The sequence below is a fragment of the Amblyomma americanum genome, chromosome 1 (assembly GCF_052857255.1).
Source record: "Amblyomma americanum isolate KBUSLIRL-KWMA chromosome 1, ASM5285725v1, whole genome shotgun sequence".
In the NCBI taxonomy this organism is placed as follows: Eukaryota; Metazoa; Arthropoda; class Arachnida; order Ixodida; family Ixodidae; genus Amblyomma; species Amblyomma americanum.
The window spans coordinates 478,242,284-478,262,889 of record NC_135497.1 but is presented as its reverse complement, the minus strand read 5'-3'; the positions used below and the strand labels follow the sequence as shown (position 1 = coordinate 478,262,889).

The following is a 20,606-nucleotide window of genomic DNA, read 5'->3' as shown; positions in this document are numbered from 1 at the left end:
GAATATAGGAGAGAGCCTTGATCGGATGTGCTTGTCTGGCTGTCATTGAAAAAAAAAAAAACGAAGCAGCCTTTGGTCGAGTGATGCCCCGCCCAGTGCTGAGTCTTCGTTTCGCTGTTGGCTGTAATGTCACTGCATTTTCTCGTAAGAAGCTTCACACCATTTTGAAACGGTTTCTTCGATAGCCACCTCTCGCAGCAATGTTTGAATTGAATTAAGCTGGAATGAGTGTAATGAATTAGCCTCTTTAAACAATGAGCTCTGAGCAGCATGACATAAAACGTGAAGTAGAACAGAAATGAAATCCCATTGGAGGGCACGAATGCTTCATTCGCGCGCAGAAAAACGGCGTCAGCATTATGTAAGCATCGCTTGTTTTATTTACTAAAACATATTTCAATGAATACCTTTATAAAGAAATAAAACATGAATAAAAATTTCAGCCCGGCAAATAAAGTTGAAGTGCTTCTTGCACAAAGTATATTTCATGCATGTCAAGAGGAATTTCATACAAAGCCTCGGCAGGGTTCACCATCACCAAATAACCAAGAAAGGAAAGGAGTGTTTAGCTCGGTCGTCTTCGCGAAAGCAGCTCATACTTCAGAAGAAGGCGGTCTTCTTTCACGAACCCGTCCCGCTGAAGCTCGCTGAAGACGAAAGATTGCAGTAACCGGCGTAACTGGGGCTCTTTCTCCCCTATTGAAACAATTTCGCTGGCAGGGTGTATCAAGCTATCCGTCCGCTCTAGTCCCGTGTCAGGGTGTATGGCACTGAATTTTACAGCCATTCGCATAGGCCATTCGAGAGATTCGTCGTGTTCGCCCCTGTGCACAACGATCCAAGGATGCAGCGACACCGTTTCCCCATGTCCCTGGTGGCAAACTCCAGGTGACATACAGTAGCCTCTCAGGTAAACGCCTTTGGCGAAAAATTGGGATGACCCGCATTTTGCAGAAATGTCCAACAGACGCCCTATTCCTTCCAGAGGGAATCGGTAAAGAGCCCTTTCAAGCGACGTTTGTGCTATCACTGTCTCGAGGCAGGACAGTACAGCCTGACTGGTTTTTATAAATTCAGAGTGCGTCATCATGATTTTCGCAGCGTTTTGCGCTACGTCTCCACGAATTCGGCCCATGGCTGATTGCAATTCATGTCTGAATGTTTGCTGTAGTTTGTGCATCCTCCCAGAAACTTCCTTGAGCTCTCTTCTTGGTTGGTTTGAGGACTCGCCTACCTCCATTTGAACAGTACCGACGGGGTCCGCTACACTTCTTATGAAACTTTCGCGCCTCTGTGATGTTTCGGCGAACGCTGTCCAGGGTCCTTCATTGAGTGCTTCTACGCAGCTTTGGAGTTCACTGAGTGTTTGGTTCTGAACCACGTGGTCGTTGAGAATTTGCTCCAGTCCAGCTTTGATATCAGCCATGCGTTGGTCGAGCAATTTCATCAAGGCTTCTGACCCCACCGTCTCACCCCTGTTGTCCGACCCTCGTTGGTTTGAAAGTGATGCGGACAGGACTAAGCCGCTGCAATCGCTGATTAGGTGTGGGTAGATGTCGGCGCAGAGAACAGATGCCGAGCATTTGGAACATGAGGTCGAGTGATAGCCACATTCATTGTGGAAATGGAAGCAGGCATGACGGCGTCGCAGCCAGCTTGCTCGTTCCAGCATCTGACCTGCACAGAAATGAAAATACTACATTGCATAAAGCGATGTAAGCATAGCACAGGTGATATAATGTGAGTACTGGTTGTCTTATGGGCTATGTGTTCGATTACAACGTAAACCTAATCAACGCTTCACTTGTTAAAAATGTATCCCGCAGGTTGAAGGGATACAGACCTATTCGCACATTTTCTACTATTGGCGATTAATCATCATAAAATCAGAGCACAACACAACGTATATGCCAAATATTCGTGCAGAGAAATTACTCTAAATAGATCATTTCCCAACGAAATTCCAGACTCAGTCACACCTCCCAAAATTAAGTGTCACATCGTCTTCGTGATAAGAGACCCCTTTCAATGTTGTCCGACACGTCACCACAAATGGCAACCTCTGGGGAGTTTGTTCTCTCAGATATGGCCTTTGTGGAAAATGGCGTCAGATGGCGTTCCTAAAACAAAACAAAAGGAAGAATGGTGGATGGGCGACCTCATCCTGATAGCCTACAGACTGAAGCTCTCCCTCTCGCCATTGTTCATCTTGTGTTGCGTTATCAAGAATGCCATTAGAAGGACTTCCGTATAATTGAATTATCTCCGGGCTACACGCGCACATGGAATTTTTTTTTATCTCGCAAGGGCATCTGTGGCCAAAGAGAGCTATGGTACAATGTTGTTTCTAGTACTCAAGGTAGGGTCAAAGACCCATTTCCCAAGCATTTAACCCTAAAGATGCCGAGCACCAGACAAGGCGAAAGCTTCTATCGATTCTATCACCGCTGGATACCCGGCGGCACTGGGAACCGTACTCCGCACCTCCCGCATGCGAGGCGGATGCTCAAGCAACTAGGACACAGCTGCCGTGCACGGAAGTTTTTCACTACGACGAATTACAACTACATGGACGCCAGCAGTGTCTGTCGCAGATGGTGCAATGTGCAGGTTTCATTGTAAGAATTACGTATGAGGGCGTGCAGCACAGTCGTACAGTAATTTCTGGGTTATAGCCCGCCCCCAATTTATAGTTTTTAAAGCTCAATTTCCACTAAAATTTGTCTTTCGCTCGAAGGCCAGGTGCACAGTCGACGCATGGTGAATTATGTGCAAGCGTTCACGGTGATATATGTTTTAATAACACACATAATAAGATTCATCAACGCCATTATTTGCCATTCGATGTTCGGGAGGAAGCAAAATCCTTATTTCTTCGTTCAGAGTGGAATCCTTTGCTGCTGCATCGTTTGACATGAACTTCAAGCATGTATTATTCAAGTCGCATTCTGCTGATCAGCACCTTTCGGTGATAATTTAGGCGATAAAAGTACTACATAGTGTGCCCTAGTAGATACACCACAAAGCCCAAAATTTTATTTAAATACGTGGGGCCGGCAAGCGGCGCGCTTGAAAACGAAAAGGAAATGATTTTGCTGTTCCAGTGTGACCCTTCTCCCCTATGCCTTCTGGTCTTTAAAGAAGCATAGCGTTATCGCATCGCCAAGGTCAACGCGGCGATATTTGTGTGACAATGCAAGGCGCATGTCGCAGTTGATCTCAGATTGTGTAGAGCAGACGGCGCGGGGGATGCAGCTGACTGGTGGAACAATAGAATGCTTTCCACTTTGTTTTTAAGCACACCGCTTGTTAGCACCCCCGTGCACCTGAAAAGCGCTGCGACCATACGCTCGTGTGTTGCAAGTCATATTGAACATGATAGTACATAGTAAGTCTACAGGCACGTTATATAAGGAAGGTGCCTTTGTAGCTAAAATGCTATAGTCGGTCGATGCACGCAAACTTCACATTCTCCTCAGTTGTCCTTTCAGGGGACAAAAAGAACATAAATGGGCAAGGGAGAGGACAACTATCGGCAATGCACAGTCAGAGGGATTTGAAAGGAAGCACTACTCTTCAGAAACAGCTAGAATGCCTCCACAGCCCTGTTAGCTGGCGTGCAGTGCACTAACGGTACAAGCAGTGCTACTTGGTTACCCCTCGTCTTTAGTAGACTTTAGTGAATTGCACACTTGCATCCTTTCCTTTAAGGCAGTATTTGTGTCATCTAACAGCTTGCGCAGGAGTGGTGTGAGAACTGCCGGGGATATATGACTGAAGTAGAGAATGATCTGTTCTGCAAATTTGGGAATTAACCCATTACGCTATCGTGTCACACCCCTAAGTGTCCTGACATTTTTTAGGGACCTTCATGTAGCGCCGCTGTCAAGTGGCAGCTTTTTGTATTTCGCAGGTTCTCTTAATTGAGCTGAATTAAACGCCAAGAAAGCGAAGTAAACTGTCCAGAAGAGACTAAATTTGAGCTTTAGCATTCTAGCTCTTTGATTTTCAATTTTTAAAAGGTAGCGTCATGAAAACATTTCAGCCCGCAGTTTTTAAGGACGATTTACAGATTCCGCACTGACGCATTCCGGACACAAAAAAATTTAAAGTTAGCTGACTGGTCTTTTGTAAATAAATACGTTTGTTTATTTCGGAGCAAACGCATCTGCGGGCAAAGAACGCCATGGCACAAGGTATCTTTTTTGTTTGCTCAAGGTGGGGTCAAAGACCCATTTCCTAAGAATTTCACCCTGATTAAGTCGAGCACCAAACCAGGTGATGCTTGTACTGTTTGTATCACCGGCGGATACCCAACTACGTTTCTGCAAAAGAAAAGCACTGCTGGCTAGGCCATGGGGCTATTAAAGCCACGCAATTCGTTTCAAGCTCTAGTTAGCTACTTTCATGAAACCTAGGTTACACTTAGCTTAGAAGCAAAGCTACTTTGCCAGATTGTGACTACATGCGCCATCGTGTGCTCTCCACTTGAGGGACTTTGCTTCATGCCAAATTAAATGAGTCCTCGCTGCACTGTTCATCGAGCTCGCAATGCAGTTGTAGTTGTATACGCAAGCGTTCTCCTTACGTGCAACTAAAATTGATAAAAGGCGGTCGGTCTATTTCTCTACGCTCTGAGCGAAACCGAAACAAAAGGGCTCTTCCATGTCACAGGCGAACAGTTCGAATTTAAGAATTTAGGGAATTTAAGGAATGATGTGGGGTGACTTACTACTTATGCTTCCTGTATTGCTCAAGACACGTAGGAATGGAAATAGCTATTTCTGAGACATTAATCATCAGTATGCACTACAAAACTCCAGGAGACCCGCCTACCATGTTTCACCATGCTTTCAAAGCCACGCTTGAGATAAATTTTTAAAAGTTCGTCCACGCTTACCTTAGTTTTCAGCAGTTCGTCGGCAGCCATCTCTTGAAAGCCGACGTCCTCGTCTAGACACTGCAGGCGGTCCAGGGGACAGACGCGTGCATGGTCGCCCTGGGCGGACAGCTCGTAACAAGACTCGCACAGGACGTGCTGGCAGGGAAAACGGGCGGCCACAGGGCGTAGCAGTCCGCAGGCCCCGCATATTGTGCTAGGAGGAGCTAACGAAACGAAACGTATTGGCCTCCAGTCCAGGGCCGCCGAAAAACCGACGAGTGTGTAACGCGTACAAGCCGCTGCCATCGATCAACGCCTTACGCTCGCTGCCACTCGACGCTGAGCGAAATGCCGTCCTAGGCTGCTAATGTGTGCCACTTCACTTGCTATCTCTCTCCATTTCACATCGCCGCGATTACCGCGATCCCTTCGTTATCGGCTTTAAACTACAGGACGCTGGGCTAGCTTTCGCATTCCTTGAAACTGCCTCTGTGTAGAGTAGGCTATAAAAATGCGCTTGAGCGTTTTTTCTGTTTTGTTTATTTTTATGCGTTGCATATTGCAATCACTCAGTTGAGCCCTTGGGCGCGGCCGGGCAGCCACCAAACCACGTGACGTGACGTCACGACAGCCGGAGGAAAAGCTGGGCCCCAACTAGCGCGGTCGCGAGCGGCCGCAGCCACATCCTAACTCCCGCTCCTCCCGCTAGGGGCGCTTACACCGGTTACAGCAATAGCTTCACTTGAGCAAGGAGAGTGGGAATGGGCAGAGAAGAAGGTTCCTAGTGGCACATCAACAGGACCAGATGGTATCCCGATTATGTTGATAAAGAAGTTAGGACCAAAATCCAAGCAAACATTAATACAGGTAGTGAACAAAATGATAGTGGATGAGAAAGTCCCCGATGAATGGCGATTAAGTAGAATGAACATGATATATAAGGGAAAGGGGGACAAAGCAGACGTAAGTAACTATCGCCCCATAACAGTGACGTCTGTGGTTTACAGGGTGGTGATGCAAATTATAAAGGATAGACTGCAGGCTTGGGTGGAGAACGAGGGGGTGCTAGGGGAACTACAGAATGGGTTCCGGAAACAAAGGAGGTTGGAGGACAATCTATTTTCATTGACACAGTGTATAGAAATTGCGGAAAAGGAACATAGGCCCTTATTGCTAGCATTTCTGGATATTAGGGGAGCCTATGACAACGTTACTCAGGAGCATTTGTGGGACATATTGGGCCCATTGGATGTGGAAAATGGAGTAATTAATCTTTTAAAAGATATATATAGAGGTAACAGAGTGCTCATAAAATGGGGAAAAAATGTATCAGGGCCTGTAGAGATACAGCGGGGGCTTAGACAAGGATGTCCTCTGTCCCCTTTGTTGTTCATGTTGTACCTGCAAGGTTTGGAGGCCAAGCTAGAGGGGAGCGGACTAGGTTTCAACCTATCTTTTTCCAAGCAAGGGGAATTGATTAAACAGACATTACCGGGACTAATATATGCGGACGATATAGTGATAATGGCTGACAACAAGGAAGACCTGCAGAAGTTGTTAGACATATGCAGTACAGAGGGAGATAGATTAGGCTTCAAGTATAGTAAGGAAAAATCTGCAGTCATGACATTTAATGAAGAGGGCGGCGAGCATAGAATACAGGAGTTCGTGCTAAAGGTAGTGAATGAGTACAAGTATCTTGGGGTGTGGATAAATAACAGTGTTGAGTATCTGACAGAGCATGAAAAATATGTAATGAATAAAGCTAGTAGGAATGCAGCTGTCATGAAAAATAGGGCACTGTGGAATTACAATAGGTATGAGGTGGTAAGAGGGATCTGGAAAGGGGTGATGGTCCCTAGCCTGACCTTCGGGAATGCGGTCCTGTGTATGAGGCCAGATGTTCAAGCAAGGCTGGAAATTAGGCAACGGGGAGTAGGGAGGTTAGCTTTGGGAGCACATGACAATACACCAAATCAGGGGGTACAGGGTGATATGGGATGGGCGTCTTTCGAGAGCAGAGAGGCTAGCAGTAAGATAGCATTTGAGGAACGATTGAGAAGGATGGAGGAAAAGCGGTGGGCTAGGAAAGTTTTCAGATACCTGTATATAAAGAATGTTGACACGAAATGGAGAAAGCGAACTAGAAAATTGACAAGCAAATATCTGGACAGCAGTAAGGGGGCAAATCAGCAATTATCGGTTAAGAAAAAGGTTAAAGGAACAGAGAGAGCTTTGTGGAAAACAGGGATGCTGACGAAATCGGCACTAGAAACATACCGGACCTTTAAACAGGAAATTGTCAAAGAAAATATCTATGATAATTGTAGGGGAAGTTCTTTGTTGTTTGAGGACAGGACTGGAGTTTTGCGGACTAAGAAGTATAGAGTCAGGTACCAGGAGATAGACACTTTGTGCATTGCGTGCGGAGAGGAGGAGGAAACGGCTGAACACTTGATACTTTTCTGTAAAGGGCTTCACCCTACAGTGGAAGGCAACGGGGCTGACTTACCCAAGGCATTGGGGTTTAGGGATAGTGAAGGGAAAGTGGATTTTAAGAGGTTAGAAGTAACCAAGCGAAGGTTATCTGATTGGTGGCTAAAAGCAAGACAGGAGTAAAATTTCACAAGACATGGCTAGGTGGCTTGAGCCACCGCCCGATGTAAAGGGTTCAGCCGTATCCATCCATCCATCCATCCATCCGTCACGGCATATGTATAAAAGAGCTGCGCTCCTTCGCCGGGACAGTCTTATACCCTGTCACACGGGCATTTCGAGGGCCCTCGAACTGATAGTCTATCGACTCAAAGGCGATCGAGCGCTGCTACACGGGCAGTTTCAATGGCGATCGAGTCAATAGCCTATCGAGTCAACGGAGCAGCACGGAACTCCATCGAGATATGCAGCGCATTCTTGGCTTAACCAAGCTAAGCCTGGCCATTTTTTTCCTCTGGATTATGCGTGCGCGCTGCAATAACTGGATAATCTTGCGATGGGTAACTGTATAAAAACGTGCGGATTGCCCTCTTTAGGTATTAAAGTTGTTAGTTCAGTGCACTGTTGTCACCACGTCGCGCACTTTTGCGTGCGCTCCCAGACACCCTTAGAGCGTGTGGGGGTAACGGTCTCGGTCACAAAGGAGATGTCCTCGACTCAGCCTGGCAAGCTCAGCTGGAGACCAGCCACCAAATCACAAGGGGTTGGTCGTTTGGTGCCCAGCTCTCGCCTGTCGCAAGCCAGAGAATGGGTCGGAGCCAGTGGTTCACAAAACAAAGCAAAGTTTATACAGCGAAGAGACGATACAGAGCATTTCTCAATCATTCGTACGAGCACATACGGAGTGATTTACAAATACAATGCAACTGGTGCAAACAAACAATCGAGAGAGATTACAATTCAACAGAATCTTTGCACCTAAAGTGCACTAACACAGAGAAAGACAAATAATCAAAACACAATTTGTTCACTGGGCACTGCGACAGTCCGACGACCTGAGGAGCAACGAGGGCCGATCCGCAGACTGGCGCACGTTGCCTCGCTGGTCCTTGGCTGCGCGAGCGGTGTCCTCCAGGGAGTCGAGCGGGTGCGCTCCTCTGAAGCTTAAACGGCGGCTCGGGCTAACAGACAGCGGTTGCAGCCCCTCATTTATAGACGCGGTCCGCGTATGTTCATTCTTCGCGCCAAGCAGGCGCGCACATACATCCAGTAACAACTGCGCAATTTTCTTCTCCTTCTCGCGCCGGGCGCGCGACCCCATTGGTCGAGCACGGAAGCCGCCTTCCTGAAGATCTTGGGTCCTTCTTGAGATGCGAAGACGCAGGCGCGAGAGCGAAGGGGAGAGGGTATCACTTTAGCGCGGTCAAGGTTACACGCTCTCCATCGACGATGAGTAGACACTGCTCGGACATTCTAGAAAAATCGACGCCGCGCATGATCATGTTTCCTTTGGCGCCGCGCCGGCGAGCTGGGTGGAAAGGGCAGCAGCACACGCAAAGTTCTGCGCTCTCCGGGGTTCCTTCCCCGCTGTTTTGGCTTTTATTTTACCGCGCGAGGGCGCAACTGCTTACGCGCAGCGCAGTTTTTTTCGAATATGCGCCGAATTTTGTGACAACTGTGTCTCTCGACCTCTCTTCGTCCGTCGTCTGCCAGCGCTCCAATGTTCAGAATGTCAAACCAACTTGCCCAGCAACACACCCTGTTCAAAAGCCACCAACCTTTTTCAATTTCCTCGTACCTCTTGCATGATTCACTACACTTGCGCTCTTGCTACTTTTCGCTTTTAATACGCTCATTTTCGCCTCATTTCCCAGCGGCGTTTGCTCTCCTTTCAGCTGTGGAACTTCGGGTGGCGTGATAAGTTCTACCCTAGAGCTGACAACGCATGCAGCTCGGTCCTGCGTTCTGTATCGGCACTAATCCAGAGTATGACTCCTCCTCTTACACCCTTGACACACAACCTGTCTTTTCTGGTCAACGCTGTTAGTTCAACAGTCAACTGCACAGTTTCTCACCTTGCCACAGAGGAAGCACCTTACTGGCGCCTTAGGTGCACCGCCATAGGCTCGTGGTTTTGTCACAATTGTTTCTAGAACCCTCTTAAGTTTCCTCCTTTGCCTTACTCATGTTTCGCAGCCCTTTAGCCTCGAGGATTTGGTTTGCAGTGTCGGCAAACTCTTCCGATGAACACAACTTTTTTTCAGGAATAGCGCTAGCTTTGGACTGCAACATGCTAAAAATTGCTCTCTTACCAGCTTGTCACGCATCCCTTCAAAACTCTTTTCTGTGGTCAACATATCAAGCCACCTGTCAAAATAGTTGTTCAGCCTGCAGGAAAACTGCTTAGCGGTGTCAGAATCCTCAGGTTTCGCGGTGCGAAATCTCTCACAAAAACCCTCTGCCGTAAGATTGAATCTTCGGAGGAGTGCCTTGTTGACTGTCTCGTAGTCCATAGAATCAGCAGCAGGCAACCTCCCAAACACATTCAGCGCCTGCCCGACTAAACACATGCTCAGTGCCGTGGTCCATTCACTCCGCTCCCAGTCTTGCCCCAAAACCACAAAACTATCCTATCGAATTGTTGCAGATATGGGTACAAATCATCTCTTTTGTCATCAAAAGGAGCCACCATCTTTCTGAGACAAACTCTTGCGGGTCGGGGAGATTCTGTACACGCTAAGGAACGCTGACCATCGTCCGTGATTTCCTCATATCCTCCCGCGACATGCGCCTGTTTCCACAAAAGAAACTCATTCTCCCGTTCTATTCTTCTTATCTCCCGTTCTTCGTCCTCGCGAGCTCTTTTGTCCTCCCGCTCTTCTGCCTCGTGGGCTCTTTAATCCTCCCACTCTTCTGCCTCGCGAGCGTCTGCGCGTGCTTGCGCCCTTTCCTCTCTCGGCCTCTTTGCCTCTTCGTCATAGAGACGCACCGCCTCTTCCTTCCTTAACCATAGCTTGAGCGCCAGTTCTAGCACTTTTGCCAAATGCATACTTTCTGCCGCCGACAGAGATCAGAAATATCCTAGACAAAACAAAAAACAAGGAAATAAACTCTGGCACAGGATTGCCACTTTGTCACGGATCCCCGGAGAACACTTGGGTCGAGAGAATGGACTGGGTGACAGGTGTACCCACACGGATGTTAATTTAATACACCTTACATGACACAAACACTAGCACACAAAACTAACAAACATAACCCAAAGACTACCAATACACACTATCCGGGAACACCCACTCCACTAGCGTTTGGCGTTCGTGCTCACGATTCGGTGCTGATTCAGCGTTGCATGGGTCCAGTAGCCGCCGTTGAGGTGGTGTTCGAAGTGCTGAGGCTGGCGTCGCTGGCGGCGTCGTTCGCGGCGTCGTACAAGCTCCCGGTCCAAGTGCGCGTGCAGGTGAGGCTCGTGATGTTGGCATTGTGGGAACCATCCGGACGGCGGGAAACAGCGCTGGAGGCACTCCTGGCCGTAGCAGGTTGTTGCGTTAGCATTTGACTCACCGGAACGGGCTCAAGAACGGCAGGAAGTCCACGGTTCGACACCGTAAAACTCGAGATCACCGGAGCAGTAGCCGGCATTGCTCTCTTCCATCCGAGTGGTTCTTGACTGCCGGAACCTCGCTTCTCCGTTGTTCCCCCTTTGCCGAATACGTCTCCTTCTTTACTCCTGGGTTAATACACGTCATGCTTATCGTCGTCCTCGTCGTCTTCTCCAAACTCCTTTAGTTTATACTTCCATTTCAAACTTCCTATTATATGTGACACAATAGCAACGTGAACGTCACGCATCAAGTGGTTCATCTTGACTAGCGACTACCTGTCCGTCCCGCTACGCCGAAACAAAAGCCCTGCCGAGCGGTACTGCATATAAATCGCCAAATTTTTCATCGAACCGATACTTCTGCGCCACAACGCTCGTAATGTTTTCTCAGAAATATTGGGACAGTATTTATGGCGGAGCTTACCCTAGCTAATCTCAACTACAACACACAATCCCCAAAAGAACCACTCCGTACCACCCGCCGAATAATTGGCTTATGGAGCAATTGAACAAAAAGAGTCCCAGACATGGTTGAGAAATATCTCGACAGGGGAAAAAAGACTTGGTGCGTCATCCCTCCTCTACGCCCTCTTCGCCTACAAGACACTAGTGCAAGAGATCACCCAGGTTATGCCTTATAGTCTCGTCCACGGGAGGGAGGTCAAGACCACACTAGATGATATGCTGCTAATCGTCAACTACGAACACGTAACGAGAATAGGTCCGGTGGCAGCTTCTGGGCTTAGACACCCACTCGCCCCGGAGTACTGAGTGAAAACTTATGCGCCATTGCTTCTGCCTCATTCATCCACTTGGAGAACATGACTAAAACGTGGTCCCCGACTAAGCGACTGCTTCGCAGCGACTCCTTAGTGCCCAAATGCACAGAAATTGTCTATGCCGTCCGTCTACCGCCTTACAGTACACACTAACTTACACTTTGTTTGCACTAGCGCGGTGTTTGCACTAGTGTGCTGCCCTTTATGTGGGAAGGGAAACGGAGGGACTGAATAAATGGGGAGCCAGGAATGAAATATCAGTTTTTCACGTGTCTTTAGGTCTTCACTATCAGAGTACATAGGGCACTCAATTAAAATTTATAACCTTGACCTCAACCGTGAGCCCTTTAAGAACTTCAAAAGCACCTTCACAGCTACCCTCTGAGATGAAGGCTTAGCACAAAGACCCATAATCTTGGCTTCTATAAGAGGACAAGCATTCAAGCTGCGGAGCGTTGCTGCTAGGAGGGTATGCTCACGCTCAAACCTAGGGCAGTCATAGACTAGGTTAAGGAGTCTGTAGGTTAAGGAAGGGTAACCAATTTAAGGAATCTGGAGGAGAAGAGGGAGACGGCAAACTGGGCACTGAATTGTGCTGCAGAACCCATTTGATCTCAAACAACTCCAATTGCTCCCTCTTACATAGAGAATAAAATACCGTTTTGGACGAATGCCATTAGCAGCAATTGACATCCATTCTTGCGTCGTTGCCACGTGAGTAAAGCTGTAATGTCATTTCCAAATGTTCCAGAACGGATTCGCTCGAGGAGAGAATCAGCTAAAACCTCAGCGGCGGCAGATCAATGTGTGCGCGCTCCTGAAGCCTAATCCTATGTCCACCTCTGTTCAGCCTTGCGTCTTTCGTCTGCTGTCGCCTATGGATAAAACACTTGAGAAAAAAAGAGACCAACCTAGCCAAGCATTGCTTCACGTGTAAATGCACACCGTATTGTGTCGACACGGAAGTGTTGTTTGTGCACAGTGATCGGCGCACAAGAGAGATAGCAGAGGCCTTCCATATCATAAGAAAGACAAGCTGTTGCGCCAGCACACCTTCAGTAACCCTAACCTCCAAGGAAATGAGCCTGTTGCACAGGGGATAGCATATCGGCGATAACTGCATGAGCCTTTGATGCGATGTGTTTTTATTTGCATTTTTAAATGAGTACATCTGTGTTTGACCATGCGCATGTGCGTAGTTCTTGTGTGCGTATAAATTGACCTGCTTACTTCAAATAAAATTTAGTTGTAAGATCAGCGCCTTTGTGTGTGTTCCCTTCGTTCTTCGTCCTTGTTGCTTAGCGCTGTTTTAATATTATGGAGCATTTTCAACTCGCCCAATCTGCCGTTCTTCCACCGTAGCAGCTGCGCTGAAAAATCGCATTACCGAGATGCGCAAATCGTCGGTCAGTTTTGTTCTGGTTTCCGAGAGTGGCAAGATGAAAATAATGTTTTTGTCCAACTGTACGAAGCAGAGCGAGCCTTTTAACCTGAATGCATGTCGTACGTGCCGGGCGGCGTCACAAACTGTGCAGTTAGCCAAAGCGCGTCATGGCGCGCCTCCATGCTGTATCGAGCAGGGTAGTTTTGCTCTGACTCTTACGGGCGCATGCTCTTTTTATGACCCCAACAATACAACTCATTTTCGAGTGATTTATTGAAGGCGCGGCAAAGTGTGGTCAACTTAAAAAAAAAATCTGGAGCGGACAATGAAGCGCTACCGTAAGAGTGTGACGCGACTGCGTTAATGATTTAACGCCAATGATGCGGAATTGGTAATTCTCTGCTTTATATTCATAGATCGCGGGGAGTCTTCATAACCCTCCTGGCGCAGTGGTGCAGCGGTTAAGAGATGCACCCCTGCCCCGGCAAATAGTTTCAAGCAAAGCCACAGGAGACACTTGTGAGACCCGGGTTGCTCTTCTCGAGCAACCTCTCGCGTCCAGTCATTCATTTATTAGCGACCTGCAATTGTCATCATTTATCGCGCAGTCCGCCACTTGCCCAAGTGGGCAGGTTCCGATGACGTTACACGGCCACTTGGCCTAATTGGTCGGCGCCACATTCCATTTGCGGGCTCCGGCTGACGCCGCACAATTTTTTCACTCATGGGGTACTAATGTTTTTGCGTTAAAACGGGCACACGTGCCGAAGGCAAGCGTATTCGTAGTGACAAGACGAGAGTACGCTTTTAAAAACGGCCGAAAAATAAAGAACGCGCATACGCCGGAAAGCTCAAAATTCTGGCACTTCTGCGTCGAAAACTCCAGTTGCTGCGCTCCTAAAAACGCGCATTGCACCCGTGCATTTGTTCTCAGACCAATCAGGAGGCATTCTGTGAAAGTCTGGCTGCCAGTCCGTGTTGTCGCCACCGCTGCATCAGAATTTTCTGTCAATAAAAATACGCAGTCGGCTGTGCACTGGGCTTTTAAGTATAGAGTACAATCTGTTTTAAGAGAGGAGGACCTATCTTTTTTTAGCAGTGCCAGCCGCGGCCGTAGGCAGGAGCACGCGCGCACATCGGAGACCTCAAATATTCTCCAAAACGGGGTCATCATCTTCTAACGCTAAGTCTACCTTCTTTCTGCACCTGCAGTAAATCAAAAGTTCTCGCCCGTTTGAAAGAATGTCTGGAAGGCGACAATAATTTAGTTTTTTCAAAGCGCTCGTACTCAGGTATGGTGCCATGTACTATATGCACATAGCTTGCCTTGCGCAGTAACTTCTTTGCTGTCAGCATGCGACTTCAGTGCCATAAAGCAACTGGTTAAAGAGCTCTTTTGTGCGATATGTTTTTGCAGTGATTACGAAAAAAACAGGGGCATTTTTTTGTGAAATCTTCAAACAGGCTATCAAGAGCGGGGGAAAAAAAGCGGAGAGTAATGAGGTTTTTCATGCTCCCGTAGTACCTGTTCAACATACCAAGTCGTCGTGTACTTCGTGAAAGGAGAGTTAAACATGATTTAAAGGAGGCCTGGAATGGCGGTGTACCAACTTGAAGAGGTAAAAAAAATAAACTTACAGAAGACAAGCGGCACTCATATTTAAGAGAAGAAATGTTGGGAATGAAAAAAACCCCGCGTGCGAGCAGCAACACCTGTTCCAGCTGACAGCTCAATTTGTAGCGCCTATAGGATGTACATCAGCCAAAGCGAAAGGACTGAAGTGTCTAAAGATCATAGGTGGGTGTATCAACGCTCGCCGTGGTTAGACGATTACTAATTATTTCGGATTTTCTAATGCATTTCTTCGACTGCATGTTAAACTTTTTTTTAATAATGACAAAGATAATTGATTAGAAAGCTAAATAAAAAAGCCGCCGCGGTGGCTGAGTGGTTACGGCGCTCGGCTGCTGGCCCGAAAGATGCGGGTTCGATCCCGGCCGCGGCGGTCAAATTTCGATCGAGGCGAAATTCTAGAGTCCCGTGTACTGTGCGATGTCAGTGCACGTTAAAGAACCCCAGGTGGTCGAAATTTCCGGAGCCCTTCACTACGGCGTCTCTTATAGCCTGAGTCGCTTTGGGACGTTAAACCCCCGTAAACCAAACCAGCTAAATAAAAAATGGCAGTGGTTTAGCTCTTGTTAAACCTGGAGTGACGCGGTAGCTAAAGCTGGCTGAGTGGTACTTGGTCACGTGACCAACCACGTGCCGAACCACGTGATCAGCCACGACGCTGCGCCGCCGCCAGCTGCTCCGCACCACGTGACAGCGTGGCGGCGCAACCACGGCGTGGCGGCGCCGCCACGCTAAAGGCTAGAAATGCGACTGTAATGTAGGTGTCGCTACAAAAACAACCACTTACTCCGCCGGTGGAAGTTGTTGGTTCGTATCCCACCACCGGCGTGTGGTTGCTTTTTTTTCTGCTTCCTAATCAAGTATCTTTAATATAATTACCCCACTTATCTCCCATTTATGAACACCACAAAAACACCCTCTATGTATCTTGGTTTAGGTCACTGTTGCTTTCTGTCACCTAGGCTGTAACGAGCCCCTTTTTTCCTTCCCTTGTCCGCTCAGCAGCTAACGCGGACCTCGATTCTGGCAGTCTTGATGCCACTGGTAGCATAAGAGGGTTCTCGCACAGCTTCCGCCCTCACCGTTCGATCACGTTCCTATTGGCACTCGCGGTAATACAGGAAGCACTACGTCCGCCACTATGGACGAAAGTGGCGCTGCTGAACACTCGCAGGGTTCAGTTGCACTATGCATAAATACCGCTAAAGCATGCGATTCGACTGCCGTAACCGTAGCTCAGTTGGTAGAGCACCGGATGCGAAATGCAGAATTCCTGGGTTCGTACCCACCGGCGGCATGTAGTCGTTTATATATTAATTCTTTTTAAAATCTCCTATTGATGAACACAAGAAAGCATTGCCTATGCTCCATGGTTTCTGTGTCTGTTCGCTGGGGGGGGGGGGGGAATCCGACTGTGCGGCCTGCCCGTGGCCCCCCCTGCCCCCGGATACGGGCCGGTGTAGTTTCGGCTACTAGGCTTTGTTCCGGTGCAACGCCAGCGGTGGGGATGGGCTGGCCGGGGCCCGTTCCCTGGGGATGCAAAACCCCATGGGAGTGGCAGCGACTCCCAAGCGACTGAGTGGGCCAGTCGCGCACGTGAGGTCCGATGCCTGTGCGGAGGCAGGCCTGGTTTCATAATCAGGTTGGACTCACGGAATTGGGCTCAAAAAGTGCTCGAAAATCAAAAGGCTTCTGCACGCGGGGGCGTGCGTGGCTACCGGCTGGCGCGTCGGTTTCTGGCCACGGAGAGGCCAGGTCCGCGCGGGGGTTTCCAGCAGAAGGGCTCCTTGGGAGCGATGTCCTCGGGGAAGCAGCCAGGGATGGCTGACCGCGGGGCCGTGAGGCTAGAGCGCGGGACGCCGAGGTAAGGGGGACATTAGTAGGACCGATGCAAAAACCGTCGATGTTGTGGAGTAGCGGTGGAGTAGGCCCGGGTTATCTCACCCTCGGCCAGGTTCTTGGTTTGTGGTCCGGTCAGCCCGGCCCTGAACACTCCCTCCTCAGTAGGTGTGGAGCAAGCCAGGGGAGGAAATAAGTGCAAGGTTGGTTGGTTGGAAGCACAGGTGGGTCCCTGGGAGTCTAATTCCATTGGCTGGATCCACCACACATACTTCCGGAGTCTGAAAAGCCGCGAAAAACACTTGATGGTTAGTAGCTGGGCAGCGTTACGCAAGTCCGAACCGGAGCCCTGAAAGTCGTGGAAGAGCCCGAGGCAGCTACCCCGGGTTAGGATTTCCTGTCTCCCAGTCGGAGCTATTGCGTCGTTGGGTGGTCGGGCATCCCGTGAGTGGAGCCGCACCATTGGACAACATCGACGCCCTCCCTGTCCTGGCCAGACAGGAGTCGAGCGATGATAAAATGAGGGTCAATATCTCGCTGTCCCCATTCCCATCACATTACCCATAACCCTTCCCTCAGTCCCATTCCCACAACCTATGTCCCACCCCCTCCGCTACGTCCCAGGAGAGATCAGGGGAGTCTCCCCGGGCCCGCTCCCCCGGCTGTCGGTCGCTTAGTAGCATTACCCCATTTTTTTTATTTTCCCACCTACGGGTGGCAAAAGCACAACATTGCCTTCGGGCCTTTTCATTTATATTACGATTGGGTTAAGCCTGTGATACTTTAGTGGTACAGGCAGGAGATTATTGGTTTACGTTTTTTTTATGGCAGCTCCACCATACTCTTTGTGTCTGTTCGCTTCCTCATGTATGTTGTAACGAGCCCCTGTTTTCTCTTTCCTTCTCTGTTTAGTAATTGTAAATCTGGCTAATTTTTTGTTGCAGCTATTTCAGAAAGCACACCTTAATTGTGAATAAAATTTTTCGCCTTGGAAACATTGCATCATAAGGGGGTGCTTAAAAGGTTATTATCGATAAGGAAATCACAAAGCTGGAAAATGAAATTTAAACACGAACCTTTATTAAGGCGTGACTTGTCTTGCTTATAACAATTAGCATACTCATGTATTGCACCAAGTAACAGTGTTCTCAAGTGATCTTGCGAGCGTTATCTGGTCGTCAGTTTTTCGCAGAGGAGTTAAAATTCACAATCATCTCCACAAAGCCGTACTTGCATTCCCTGGCTCCGCTCACTTATACTTACGACTTACATGCATCAGCGAAGCGCCGAGTGCCAACCGTTGTACTACAGAGAAGACGTCCAGATGGTCCGATTCTGCAGTGCATACATTAACAAACTTGCTACGATTAGAAAGGCCATTTTAAGTCAGGTACAATTTTAGAATATTACCGAATGGCTTAAGCTTATCTTTAACAGATGATTCCATAAGCGGTCAAAAGACTTCGCGAAATCTCTAACTAAAATATCAACTTGAAGTGGAGATTTGATTACGGTGGCAGTTCATGCGTAATTTGTGCTAACTGCTTCACAGTTGAGAGCCCCCTTCTGAATTAATGCTGACTTTGTTATGCGAGTTATTCTCTCACAGTTAATTCAAAGCACAATTATTTATGATATCTTCAGGTATTTTACAGCATGCTCTCGTTATGCAAATTGGTGTGTCGATCTGAACCAGTTGCTTGTTTCCAACTTTGTGAATTGAGTTGCAACTGTCAAAGGCCGTCGAGGGTGATGCTTGAACGATCGGCTCATGGAACACGATAACCTTTCTTCAGACACCGTTCGTTCAAGAATCGCTCAACACTGTGCAGAGTGCACTAAGAAAAATAAAGTGGTGTGCAATGCAAATTTAAAAACAAAAACCCCGCGTTGTACCGACATCGCTACCAGCACACTAGAGAGATAATGGAGGCATTTTTCATCGAAAAGAAAAAAGATGTCTGTGTCAGCACTCCCTCGGTCACGTTATATGATAGCGAGATAGGTTGTTTAGATGCCTCTTGATGTACCACCTTTTTTGTTTGACCTGTGACGCAGTTAGTTCGGATTTTTGAACGTTGGAGGTGATAGTGCCCTCGTCGCTGTCTGTGTACTTTGTAACTATCGCACCTAAGTCGTTTTTCTGCATATGTATATATCTTTGCGTTCCTTCCTAAAAAATCTTAGTTGCGAGACAGCGCTTGTTTTGTCCCCTTTTCTGTGTCCTTCGTCCGTTCGCGCTGAATTTTACCGCCAACATGAAATCAATTCTATTGGCCTAGAATCTCTCCAGACAAGGCGCACTGAAGCCAGGTTTAATTTTTTTTTACCTAATATATAATAATCTGATTAACATAAACACTCATGATTATATTGCTCCTGTTTCGCGAGCAACTACGCGTAATAACCATGAAAAAATGCTACAAGAATTTCGTGCATATTCTAATAGAGTTAAACACTCATTTATTGTCAAATCGATTACAGAGTGCAATGAAGTGCCGAAGTGTGTAGTGAAGAACCCGAATGTAGAAATGTTTGTTTTTAATTTTAGAGCCTCTTGTATGGTTATGTGACCTTTGTTTTTTGCTTCTTTTTTCGCATCATCTGTTTGCTTTTGCATGAAGCTTGTCTATATCTTGTTTATTTTTTTACTTGTAATATGTGCTCACCCCTGCTTGGAGTCAAGCGCTTCCGCAGTATTAAATAAATAAAATAAATAAATATTGGTGAGACAAAAATGCGATATTATGGGCTCACCCTTGCATTGTGCACATTGCGAAGGCCATCGGAAAGGTGGGTTGACCAAAGGATGGTCGGTCTTGAATTAGCCTAGACTTGAAGAGGTAGCGGAAAAGATTAGTGATGTCGAAGCCCATTAAAAAGTTAACGTTGAGAGCAAAAGTACTGGAATTCAAGACATCGTTATTAGATATTCGAAGTTATTAGATATTCGGCTTTAACTGAGGCCGACGTCCTTAATTTTTAGGAAATGAGCGATAAACTCAAGGCTATCATTACGGAGCGCGTAGTAGATGTAGGTGGTTGACTGGTTTGACAGCATGCCGTCGAGCTCTTACACGAGACAAAAGATTGAAAACGCCAAAGCATGAAAGCATCTATCCCGTCAGACAGAGGAGAACTGCCCGAGCTATCAAAGTTAATAAGTGGAAGATAGCCGACATAATAAAGTTTAAAATGGAGAGAATCGAGCATGTTCTAAAGAACGCAGGCAGTCTAAAAGCGATGAAGAGGAAACTTGCCATAAGAAAAAATTAGATGTATGCGTTAAGCGACAAAGAGGGTAGTGTCATTACCAATATGGATAATATACCTAAAGTAGCCGAGAGTTCTACACATGTCTATACAGTATCTAATGTAATCAGCACGTTAATTAGAGAGCCAATGGCGCACAGCAATGGGACATCCCGCCAGTAGCAAAGTGGGAGTAAAGAAAGGTTTAGGAGCTATGCGAAAGGAGAAAGCAGTTGGTGAAGATCGGATAACAGCAGATCTTTTTAAGAGCAGAGCAGAGATTGTGTTCGAAAAAGCTACCTAAGCTGGTCTCTTCATATGAGCACATAATCAACAATGCTAAGGTAGTCGCTAATAGAGTAACGACAAGTCTAGACTTCAGTCAACCAAATGATGAGCAGGCTTTCATAAAGGATACTCGGCAATGGATCGTATTCACACTTTTAATAACGTGATAGATAAATTCGCAGCATATACTAATGCTTTATAGATTATGAGAAAACATTTGACTGAGCCGGTACTTACGCGGACACGTAGACATTGCGGAACCAGGGCGCAGAACAGCCTTATGTGAAAATACCGGAATATAAATTAAACGGGCGCACAGCTACCGTAGTCCTTCATAAAGTCAGCAATAAAATTCCAATCAGAAAGGGTTACTCGCTGCCTGTTAGCAGAAGGTTTTCTGAGGCCTAGATTGGGAAACGTTGGTGATAATAGTTAACGGAGAACGCCTTAGTTTTCTGCGATTCGCTGATGACATTGCCTTGACTTTGACAGTGATATTGGTGGCGAGGTAC

General features: G+C 47.4%; 1 protein-coding gene across 1 annotated transcript; it reads right to left on the bottom strand.

The window, feature by feature from the left end:
* Positions 1-448: 448 nt before the first annotated feature.
* On the bottom strand, positions 449-5,209 carry LOC144104925 (uncharacterized). Its single transcript, XM_077638158.1, has 2 exons — positions 4,901-5,209; positions 449-1,677 (listed from the first exon to the last, which is right to left on the bottom strand). Exons 1-2 carry the CDS (start codon positions 5,186-5,188, stop codon positions 1,540-1,542), a joined length of 426 nt encoding a protein of 141 aa, XP_077494284.1. The 5' UTR covers positions 5,189-5,209; the 3' UTR covers positions 449-1,539.
* Between the last annotated feature and the right edge of the window lie 15,397 nt (positions 5,210-20,606).